General features: G+C 48.6%; 1 protein-coding gene across 16 annotated transcripts in view; it reads left to right on the top strand.

The window, feature by feature from the left end:
• LOC102547047 (uncharacterized) overlaps positions 1 to 12,126 on the top strand; it is a 51,062-nt gene that overhangs the window by 12,680 nt on the left and 26,256 nt on the right. For 5 of the 16 annotated variants that reach the window (XR_015632014.1, XR_015632023.1, XM_087575023.1 and 2 more), the window contains exon 1: positions 6,233 to 6,339. The exons of 2 other annotated variants lie outside the window; for them this stretch is intronic. Coding sequence is in view for 3 of the 14 variants with exons in the window: in XM_087575023.1 (XP_087431149.1) it covers positions 6,300 to 6,339 (40 nt within the window). In the remaining 11 variants the exon portion in view is untranslated. Of the gene's footprint in view, positions 1 to 2,375; positions 2,790 to 3,080; positions 3,162 to 6,232; positions 6,340 to 6,890; positions 6,981 to 7,047; positions 7,250 to 12,126 lie in introns of those variants that run through there. 9 more of the 16 variants (XR_015632013.1, XR_015632022.1, XR_015632018.1 and 6 more) reach the window with 8 other exon arrangements.

Here is a 12,126-nt window from a genome sequence, read left to right as displayed (position 1 = left end):
GTCAACAGAGCAAGTTCGAGGACAGCCAAGCTTAGGTGGTGAAGGGGTTGGACAACAGAAAGCTCTGGTGATAATGTAATAGAACAAGGGGGCCATGTTCCAGCCCTAGCAAGCAGCAGAACTCAGCAGCTTCGGCCATGTGGCCCTGACTTTAGAGTGAAAAATGAAAGGAACGACTGGGACAATTGATGCTGGTCAGAGGGAGCTAAGAAATTAGGAGAGGTTAAGGAGAGACCAGCATTACTGAGTCGGAATCTTCTGGGAAGTGTTTCCTAAGAGAACAAAGAAGCTGTGTTTCAGTGTTAGCCAAGGTTGTACCTTATGCTGCAGCTGTACTTGCTAATGGCTGAGAGTCACCCAGGTGGTACTGGTTGTGAAAACATGAAAGGGTCATGAAGCACAGCTGAGGCCTGGTGCTGTGAGAGAGCATGGAAGGCCCTCGGTGAAGGTGCAGCCTCAGTTGTAGTTGATGGCCCAGGACAGAAGAGGTCATGCAAAGGATTCGAGGCTTGGCACCATGAAGAGAGCCTGTGAGAGGCTATTGGTGAAGCCTAGTTGCAACAGAAGACTGGAGAGGCCAGCACCATGGGATGATCACCAAGAACAGCAGTGGCAGTGGAGTGGATCCACCTGAGCTTAGAGCGCTATAGAGGGCAGAGCTGCAGAAGCAATGCCAGCTCCTTTGGAGGAGCCCAGCTCGTGTGTGAATCCCAGGCATTGAAACAAGAAGCCATAACATTGAAGTTGCCCCAGAGACCCCAAGATATTGGAGATGCCAGCACTGTGGGCTGTCTGCGGAGCAAAGCTGCTAACAGAGAGTAGAACCAGCCCAGTAGAACTTTGTTGAAATCAACAAAGATGAAAAGGGAGTTGGAAATCTGAAGACCACTTTGACATCAGACATGGAGGTGTGTAGAGTTTGCCACTGTGCCTGCCTATCTGGATGCTGCCCTGCTCCCACTATGATGATAATGGACTGAACTTCTGAACCAGTAAGCCGGCCCCAATTAAATGTTATCCTTATAAGACTTGTCTTGGTCATGGTGTCTGTTCACAGCAATAAAACCCTAACTACTAAGACGGGGTGTGTGTGTTGTATGTATAATAAAACTATATGTATAAAATATATATGCATATATAAAATCTATATATGTGTATATAGTTTTGTTACTAGTGTATAAAGAATATACATATATATTTGGAGACAGGTTCTCATATAGCTGAGGCTGGCCTTGAACTCCTCAGCCTCTACCCTCTCCTTTCCAAGTGCAAGGATTGGTGTGCACTACCTTACCCAGCCAGCAAATCAATTTTCTTGTCAATTTTCTTCACTGCAGAAAGTTTGAAAGCTGATAGATAAGTCAGGTTTGAAAACACACACACACACACACACACACACACACACACACACACACACACACACCACCCTGCTGGGTAATACAGGTTCTATAGTAAACAGAAAACAGCCCCTGTGTCTTGTCCCCTGCCTGCAAGGTCCTGAAGCATATGACTATCTCTGGCCCAAATGATAAACCTGATATCTAGGCCATGTGACCCAGCTAGGCGGTGCCACCCCAGGGTGGCTTCTCTGGTTAGGCTAAGCAACACTCTAGGATACTGGCCATGGGCACTCGGTCACTCCATGTGACCCACAAATGCTGTGATATCAGGGAGCTGTGTGGGTCATCTCCAGGGTGTGAACACACACGACTGTGCACCATGGTTCCGTCTGGGGGTGGGTGTGCCCTGCACTGTGGTTCTTGTTTACATCTGTGTGTATTTCCATCTACACAATAGGCCAGTGTGTTTCGGAATGTGCCCACAGTCACTCACTTGCTGGGGTGGGGTGGACTATAAGAGCATGGAGGGGGTGGTGGGGAGAACACTGGGTGCTTTAAGGTCCTTTGGGATAAGTTAATGGTCACGGCTGCTAAATCCCCAAGAGAACTAAAAATTAAATGCCACATGACAATGCTAAAATGCCTCTCTGTCTGTTTCTCTCTCTCTGTCTCTCTCTCTCTCTTTGTCTCTCTCTCTCTGTCTCTCTCTCTCTCTTTGTCTCTCTCTCTCTCTCCCTCTCTCTCTCTCTCTCTCTCTCTGTGTGTGTGTGTGTGTGTGTGTGTGTGTGTGTGTGTATGTCCATAGCTGACCACAAATTCTCAATGCAAGCCAGACACTTCTTCATTCTCCTGCCTCAGCCTTCTGAATCCAGGGATCACAGACATGAGTTCCAGTGACAGCTCCCTTTTTTTTTTTTTTTCATTCTCTTTCTACCCCTGTTTCCTGGGAGCCTTCTCTATGCCTCATGCTGCTGCTGACAGAGTTGACAGTCTCCCAGACGCCCTGACGTGCTCACCCTCTGGTGTCCATTCCAGCATGAAGTGAAGGGCCATGGCTCCCAAAGCTGAGTTACAAGGCTGCAGCTCTGCCCTGGCCAGCAAACAGCTGCCGAACCCTACAGTCCTGGGAGAGGACCTCGTCAGAGAGGGCCATGGATTGCTGGTTCTTCATGAATAAACTTGGACACGTCTCCACCCAAGCTGTCCTTGAGAGGGCCACAGTCCTAGGGGGACTCACACGCCTTAGAGATAAATACTTGCTTGTGCGAGCTGCGAAATTTGGGGTTGGATTTGTAACACGGTAATGGAAAGCTACATCAGAGTTCCGTCTGGACGGAATTGACTGAGCTCTGAGAGGAACCGAAAAGGAGATAGATGACTTGCAAGAACACTCATCCTTAAGGTCAACCCAGTGTGCCAGTCAGCGGCAAGCATCGTGGAAAAGGCCTGGTGAGAAGCAGCGGGGAGGTGGAGGGGTGGGGATTCGATTTAATGGTGGGGGTATATGCCTGTGAGTCTATCACTTAGTAGGTAGTAGGAATTAAGATGAGTCTAAGTCTAGCCTGGGCTGCATGTGTGAGACCTGTCTCACACACACTTACATGAGGCAGGGATGATGACTTAAAGTGGAGTGATCAAGGAAGACCTGACTTAACAGGGACCATTTAAACAAAGACTTGGGCCCAGCAAGATGGCTCATCCGGTTACAGTCTTTGTCTCACGGTAGGTCTGCTTACATAGGTTCAATTCCCGGAAGCCATAGTGGAAGGAAAGAACTGACCCTGGGAGCTGTCCCCTGACCCTCACGTATCCCATAGCCTGGTGAGTCTGCACTCATACATACAGATATAACATGCATGGAAGGGTGATGGCATAACTTAGTTGATGAACACTTGAAATAGTAGAACGATTGATAACAAAATCAGTGCCATGTGCCTGGAGTCCCAGCATCCAGAAGCTGAGGCTGTGGGATCCCTGAACCTAGTTGCTTGGGGGCAACATAAAAAGACCCAGTCAAACAGAAAGAATAAGGAGAGAGGAGGGAAATAAAAAAAGAAAAGAAAGAAAGAAAGGGCTACACAAAGAAACTGTGTCTTGAAAGACAAACACACACACACATACACACACACACACACACACACACACACACACACACACACAAAGGAGGGAGGAGGAAAAGGGGGCGGAGAAAAGCATGGTCAGGGGAGGAGCATGCTGGTGTTGAGCATGCGGAGGTCCTGAGATGCGGACACAGCCTGGTCACAGGGCTGTTCTCGCCTTATGTATTTTGCCGTCAACTCTGTTGTCCTCACTGGGCTTAACTCTGAACATCTCCCAGCAGAAGTGGGAGGAAAGTGTTGTACAGAGACCTCGCTGCTCTTGTGCTGTCTCCTTAAAAGGCTGGAGCCCTACATCTTGGCTCCTTGACTTCACTCCCAGGAGTGGGTGTCATGGTCTCCAATGCTGGAAGCTGCTGAAGACGCCATTTTCCAGCCCCAGAGGAGAGTCCATTTCCAGGAAGCTGCAGTAGAACATGGTGTGATGTCAGTTGGGCATCCAAGCTGACATGAGGATGGGTTTCCTGTTGGTGACTCCTGGTCCCCTTTCTACCTGCCCCCCTCTCAATCTAGAAATGCCTGTCTGTTTGTAGCAACTTCTCAGGAACTCTGGGGTTCCCTTGGGCAAGCCCATGGCCCGAGTAACTGTGTTTTGCAGGTCAGGATAGACAGAGTGTGGCGAGCCCGCAGTTGTAGTTCTAGGACAGGAGGACAGAACACTGAAGTCAGAAGGACATGAGGAGTGAGACTAGAAATGTAGCCCGGTGGTAGGGAGAACACTTAGCACATCCGTGGGATTTCTGTCAGCACACAAACTGGAGCATAGAGGTGTACACCTGCAGTCCTAGCACACAGGTGGATGCAGGAGGATTTATTACAGATCATTATTTTTTTTTGTGGAAAAGCAAATTTGAGGGTAGCCTGAGCTAAACGAGACCCTATCTCATGGAGCAAACGGGAAGACACGACCATTGAAACTTAGGCTTTCCTAGAAAATGGAGGGTACAAGGTAACCAAGAGCCATCCCAAGTCCCCATCCCCAGAGTGGCCAGAGCACTCGGTTATCTATTTATTTATACATCTTCTTTCAAGACGTTCCTTGAAGGCCTGTTGTATGCCAAGTGCTAGGGAAACAAATGAAACCCAAAAGAGGAACCATCCGGGCTTGTTCCTAGTTGCCCAGGGAGGGCACAGATGAGAACACTGTGCCTCTGGGGAGCTGAGACGCGATGCCCATCCCAGTCAGGATAGATGTGTGCATGTGCTGTGACGTCATGAGAAGCAGCCTCTAAGCTGAGACCCAGAGAGCAAGAGGGAGACAGATGAGGGAAGAGTGCTGAGGGGAGGGAGAGCTTGGGAAGGGTCCTGAGGTGACAGAGGTGGTAGAGAAGGACACACACATTCACACACACACACTCATTCACACTTACACACATATCCATACACTCACACATATACTCATTCACACACACACTCATACACACATATGCTCACTCTCACAAACATACCTGTTTACACACTCACACACCCGTTTACTCATTCACACACTTGTCACACATACACACACACTCATTCACACTTACACACATATACATAACACTCACACATATACTCATTCACACACACACTCATACACACATATGCTCACTCTCACAAACATACCTGTTTACATACTCATACACCCGTTTACTCATTCACACACTTGTCACACATACACATATCTGTCACACACACACATACTCACATACATACCTATCACATACTCATACACACATATGCTCACTCTCACAAACATACATGTCACACACACCTGTCACACACACTCACATACACTCATCACATTCATACATCATATGCTCACACTCACACACATTTCCCACACACTCATTTACACATGTCCCACACACTAATTCACACATACACTTACACACTCACACATACCAATCACACACTCATTCATACACACACACCTGTCACACACTCACACTCACATAAACATTCACTCATATACATTCTCACACACATTTATACACACATGCTCACTCTCACACATACATGTCACACACATTCACACACATGTCAGACACACACACCTGTCACATACTCATTCATATATACTTTCACACACATACCCATCACACACTCATTCATACACACTCAGACTCACACATATACCTTTTACACACATACGCACATGTACTCACTTATTCACACACATTCACACACACACGCATATATCATATCCATCATACATTACACATTCACACACACACAAATTCTCTCTCTCTCTCTCTCTCTCTCTCTCTCTCTCTCTCTCTCTCTCTCCATGACCCCATGGCTGAGCAAACTGGAACTCTAGAACACGGGCAGGAACCCAGTTCCTAGGGTACAGGGTGTATGTGTGTGCTGGGGTAGGGGTTGGGGGCAGGTAATGACAGGCTCTCAATTGCTCTGCACCCCACCCAGCTCAGCAGACATTGGGGTCTGGCTTGGTAGATGCTATCCCTGTCTCTTGTGGCTAAGGACTCCTCTATGCAGCCCACACTAGACCAGCTTCTCCCTGAGATCCTCCCAGGGTGGCAGGCCCCCTCCCAGCGCCCTAGTGTCTAAGATAGCAGGGCAGCTTGAAAGCTGTTTATGAAAGGCCAGTTAGTTGGGGATGGGCAGGGCCCTTGGGAGCTGTGACTGTGGCTACAGATAGCAAGTAGGGTGGGGAAGCATGTGTAAATTACAGCTCCCAGAATAGAGGGGCCCACAGGGAGTGGCCGGGGCCTCCTACTAAGGAAGTCCTGGCAGCCTGCCTGGCATGTCTGGGCTCCAGCCACTACTGGAGCCGAGTCCAGTGACCACATGATGGACTTGTGGTGTGTATGAAGATCTGTCCAGCCCAGCCAGCCAGGTCATGGCAGGGATTCTCGTAAGGGTAGAGAGAGACCTGCCAGGTGAGTGAGGGAAGGTCTAGGATGCCCCTGGGAGGGGAGCAGACTGTCCCTTAAATGTCCCTGTGGATATTTCATCGAAGTGTGAGATCCTCTGAGAATAGCAGAATGACAGGCAGACTAGTAGCAGACGTGTGTCAGGCTGCTCTCAGAGGTGACACACATCACAGCTCCTCTCCAGTGCTACCTGATGTGAGTATTCTTATCCTCAGTCACAAACATGGAAAGCAAAGCCCTAGAAATAAAAAAAAACGTATCATGTGACCTAACATGGTAACTCAGACCCCGCCCAGGTGTGACAGCTGGTTACCATGCCGGGTCTCAACCTTCTGCTGTCTCATAGGCTCATGGTCACTTTCCTCAAACTGGCCTTGGTGGTTTGGATGGGGATGGCCCCATAGGCTCATATATATGAGTGCTTAGTTAACCGCATAGTAGAACTATTTGAAAGGATTAGAAGGATTGGGCGGTGTGGTCTGCAGGAAGTGTGTCACTGGGAGGGTGAGCTTTGAGTTTTCATAAGCCTGTGCTGGGCCCAGAGTCTCTCTGCTTGCAGATCAGGGTGTAGCTCTCAACTACTGCTCCAGATCAAGATTGCCGCCGTGCTCTTCACCATGATGGTAATGGACTGGGCCTCTGAAACAGTAAGCAAGCCCCCAGTTAAATGCTTTCCTTTATAAGAGTCATTATGCTCATGGTGTTTCTTCATAGCAATCGAACAACGACTGAAGCATTGGCCTTCCAGAGCTGTGGCCACGCCAGGACAGTAGCAAGTTCTGGAGGGCTTCAAGTCCTAACAGTAGTCTAAGATGCATCTTATCCAGTCTGAGCCTGTTTCCCTATTGTAAGCTGAAGGAATTGTGGGTCTTCATAGGATCCTCTGGGAGTCTGATGTCATGCATGCTTTAACTATGTAAGTGCTTTGCTGTTTGTTTTGAGACAGTCTCATGTAGCCCCAGGGTAGCTTCAAATTTATTATATAGTGGAGGAAAACCTTGGACTCTCAATCCTTCTGCTGTATCTCAGAGTGCTGGGATTACAAGTATGGACCACTACACCTGGTTTATGCTGGGCTGGGGCTTGAACCAAAGGCTTTGAACCTGCCAGGCAAGCACTGTGTCAACTGAGCTACACCCTTAGCCAAGGTACTCAAATCTTTGAGGGTAGATCTAGCCATAATGCAACTTATGAGGAAGGCAGATATTTTAGACTTATTGTTTCCTGAGTATGGGTGTGTCGTCTGCATGTGCACCACCTATGTGCTTGGTGCCTATGGAGACCAGAAGAGGACATCAGATCCCCTCAAACTAGAGTTGAAAATGGTTGAGAGCTACCATATTGGTGCTGGGAATCAGACCCTGGTCCTCTGGAAGAGCGGTCAGTGCTCTTAACTGTGGAGCCATCCCTCTACCCATGGAGGTTGAGTATTAAGAGGGGCAGTGATGCCCAACTTGCCAGGGGAGCTCACCTAGGTCCCAAGCAGCATCTTTAAAATGAGGAAGTATTGCCTTTGTGTATCTTTTTTTAACATTTTTATTATTTCGTTTATGTATTTATTTAGTGTGTGTGTGTGTGTGTGTGTGTGTGTGTGTGTGTGTGTGTGTGTGTGTTTATATGTATGCAAACGGACCATGGTGCAGTCTCTAGATGGAAGTTACTTCACTCCTTCCACTGTGTGGGTGCCAGGGATTGAACTCAGGCTGTCAGGGTTTGGCAGCAAGCACCTTTACCCACTACACCATCTCGCTGTCCTCTTCCCTTTTATATTTTGGTTTTCATCGAAGAGGTAGTTTCAAGCAGGGTACACACCTGCTTTCATTCTTGTTGTTGTTGTTGTTGTTGTTGTTGTTGTTGTTGTTGTTGTTGTCCTTCAAACTGCCTCCCAGCCAAGCTGCTGGTTTTCAGCTGAGCTTTGCTTGTTTCCTAGACTGGAGGCTTCACGGGCACAGACTGGGCCCTGGGTAACCCTCAGCCAGGCTGCTGATGGTTTTAGAGCCTCCTGCCCTCCGATGTGTATTTCTTAACGTCACGCCTGAGCCTCTCAACTTCCCCTAGGGATGTGCTGCAAGGAACCCTAGGGGCTGGAACCTGCTGATTCATCTGGGGGAAGCAAGGGCAGGTTAAGGGCACGGAGCCCGGAAACGGGAGGGGATACCAGGTCTGAAGTTTTGCAGACGCTGGGTTTTGACAGCTGTTCTCTAATCTCCAGCTTGGCGTGTGCTGTGAGCTGGCAGAGGGCAGGGACCACACCCTCTCTCTACCTGCTCCTCAGGAGCCCTGTGGCACTCCCTTTCTGCAATAGGACTTCCTTCCCCCTCCCACTAGGTTCCCTATCAGCCCCACGGTGAGCTGTTTCAACCAGGCACCCGACACTGTCCTGCGAGATTTACCCTTGTGCCGTTCTAACTGCCTGTGGCTCAGTAACATACGCCAGGAATGCCCGGGTCATGTGACCAAGCTCCTGGACACCGGAGTGCTCAGGAAGAGTCTCTTGGCGAGGGGGCAGTTTAAAGGGGAGTCAATTATGTTATTCAGGAGCCAATGCTCTGAGTGAACCACCTGTAACTGGTTCTACCCTGGACACCAGAGAGCTCCTGCCCAAAGGGAAGTGTGTGGATATCACAGTTACTGTGGGAACATGAAGCAACCAAGGGCAGGTGACCCTTACCTATAGAGAAGTAGAAGTGCCCACGCTGACAGGATGCTGAGCACAGGGGAGAAGTGGGTGCAGCCTTGCAGAAATGAAGGGAAGTGGCTTTCCGCAAAGGGAAGTACAAGGGCTGAGGCAGGAATGCCCCCCCCAGGGGTGTTCAAGAGCCATGGGGACTCAACCTGGATCACAGGGAGCCATGGAAGGATGGGGTTATCACATAGAGGAAGCATAGAGCTGATGGATGATGGACTGAAAGTTTTGGTGTGACGTTATTGTGAACTCTGACCCTTGCCCCTCAAACCAGTTAGAAGTGTTGAGCTGGGGCAAGGGCTCGGACTCCAATCTGGGGCCCAAAGGGGCTGGGTCATATCTTCTCTGTCCTCATGTCTCCTCTTCTGTGGGGGCATCAGAGACCACTCACCTGCTCCCACCTCTCTTTGGCCCTGTTCTCACACCCAACAAAGGTCACTACCTTGTAGCTCTTCTCTCTCCAGCTGAACTGAGGGGAGGATGCAAATGGCGCCTTTATTCTCCTGTATCATTCATCATCTCTGAAGCTTATTGCCTCTCACTGCTCACCTAGGCCTAGGCCTGGAAGCTTCCAGCCTCTGTATAAGCTAATCTAGGCACAGAATGCTTTCAGCCTCCGAGACTTGCTGCTGAATAAGCTCACCCTTTCTGGTTCGTTCTTGACTCTGGCTGGCTGGTTCAACTCAGCTGTTCTGGTTCAAACTCCTCTCCAGGTGACTGATTCAATCAAGCTTTTCTCTTGGCTTCGGAGTCGCTCTGCTTGGCTTCAAACTAACTCTAGCAATCTTTTCTAATCTGGCTCCTTCTCATTCTCTTGTGTGTTCTGTGTTCACCTGTGTCTTTCTTCAGTCCGTCTCTGTAGAACTCTCCTGATAAAACTCTCCTCCTTCCTCTCTGTGCTGCTCTGCCCTCCCTCTCAACTCTACTGCCCTGCTCTCTATGAACTGTATTCCTGGGTTGTACTCTCTTCTACCTGTGTCTGTATTTCAGCCAGAGGGATTAAAAGTGTGTGCTAAGGGCTGTGCCATGCCCTAACTGGAGACAGGTTCGAATATCCTGCCAACTGGAGGAACTACTTTTAAGCTTCTTCATGATGAAGTGTGGGGGAAGGGAGGTGCTGCGACACCCTTGTCCACCCTGGTCACTGGAACAGAAGGGACTCCGCTTTATTTCACATGTGTGTTACCAGGTCACATGTAACCTCTATTTGGAAGAGGTGCTTGTTAATAAGGACCCCCACAAAGGCAGGCACACAGGCACACACTTGGAGGCTACACAATACTGGATGTCTTAGAATTTTTATTGTTGTAAAGAGACACCACAGGGCTGGAGAGATGGCTCAGTGGTTAAGAGCACTGACTGCTCTTCCAGAGGTCCCGAGTTCAACTCCCAGCAACCACATGGTGGCTCACAACCATCTGTAATGGGATCCGATGCCCCCTTCTGGTGTGTCTGAAGGCAGCTACAGTGTACTCATGCAAAATGAATAAATAAATCTTAAAAAAAAAAGATTAATTGAAAGAGACACCACGACCATGGCAACACTTATAAAGGAAGACATTTACTTGGGGGGCTGGCTTATGATTCAGAGGTTTAGTCTATTATCACTGTGGTGGGAAGTATGGTGGCACGCAGAAAGACACGGTACTGGAGAGGTAGCTGAGAGTTCTACATCATATCAGAAAGCAGCAGGAGGAGAGAGACGATGGGCCTGGCTTGAGCGTCTGAAACCTCAAAGCCCACCCCTTGTGACATGACATGGCCCCGCCTCCAATAATACCATTCCTGTGAGTCTATGGTGGCCATTTTTATTCAAACAACCACACTGGTCAGGTGCAAAGTGCCAGTAGCCTGGGTTCTAGACCAAGCATGAATCTGAACAGGCATAGCTTCAGTCTCCCTCCCTATGTAGAAGTGGGGGACCTTCAGAAGTCTCCTCCTCTCTCCCCTACTGTGGAAAAACACAGTTGGCAAGTTCTTTAAAGCAGTCTCTCCCCTTCTAGTGTTTGTGATATAGTTGATTCTGACTGGTGCCCTGTCAACCAAATCTTGATATACATTGCTCTAAAGAGGGCCAGTGAGATGGCCTGGGGGGTTAAATGTACCTGCCACTAAGCCTGGAACACCTCGGACCCACAGGATAGGAGAGGACCAATTCCAGAAACTGTCATCTGATTCTCACAAGTATGCTGTGTGTTATGTGTACACACACGCAAAATAAATGTCATTTTTAAAACTTAAAAAACAAAATCTCTAAAAGCGAGCATTTTGGATTCTGCGGGACATTTAAGAAACCAGTAAGAGGGCTGGAGAGATGGCTCAGTGGTTAAGAGCACTGACTGCTCTTCCCACGGTCCTGAGTTCAAATCCCAGCACCCACATGGTGGCTCACAACCATCTGTAATGGGATCTGATGCCCTCTTCTGGTCGGAGTGGCACCCGGAGGCTGAGAAGAGTTTACTTTCAGAGTATTTATCCTTTGTACTTGCAGAGTTCTGTCTCACATACCTCAATCTGTTGCCATTACTAACACTGTATATTTAGGACTGGAAAGATTGATGGGCAGTTAAGAACACTTGCTCTTCCAGAGGCCCCTGGTTTGGTTCCCAACGCCCACACTAGGCAGCTCACAAGTGCCTGTAACTGCAGCTCTAAGGGGATCTGACATCTTCTTCTGGCCTCCCCAGGCAATGCTCAAACATGGTGCACGGGCATTAACACAGCAAAGAAATAAACCTTTGTCGTTGTAAATTTATCTCAATTGTAAATTTGAAACTTTAAAATAGATATTTATTTAATGGACTGGTGAGATGGCTCAGCAGGTAAGGGCACTTGTCACCCAGCCCGATGTGACCTGAGCTCAATCCCAGGGACTCACAGGGTAGAAGAAGGGAGCTGATTCCTGAAAATTGTCCTTTAACTTCCAAATACCCACTGTGGCATGACATGTGCACACCTGCACACACACAAATCAATAAAACAGATTATTTGCTATCAGTGTGAAAACTCGTGTGCATGTGTGTATGTGTGTGCGTGCGTGTGTGTTCATGTGTGTGTGTATGTGTGTGCATGCATGTGTGTGTATGTGTTCATGCGTGTGTGTGTGT

Source organism: Rattus norvegicus, chromosome 10, assembly GCF_021556685.1.
Source record: "Rattus norvegicus strain SHRSP/BbbUtx chromosome 10, alternate assembly SHRSP_T2T, whole genome shotgun sequence".
Taxonomy (NCBI): domain Eukaryota; kingdom Metazoa; phylum Chordata; class Mammalia; order Rodentia; family Muridae; genus Rattus; species Rattus norvegicus.
This window is presented reverse-complemented; position numbering and strand designations above follow the sequence as displayed.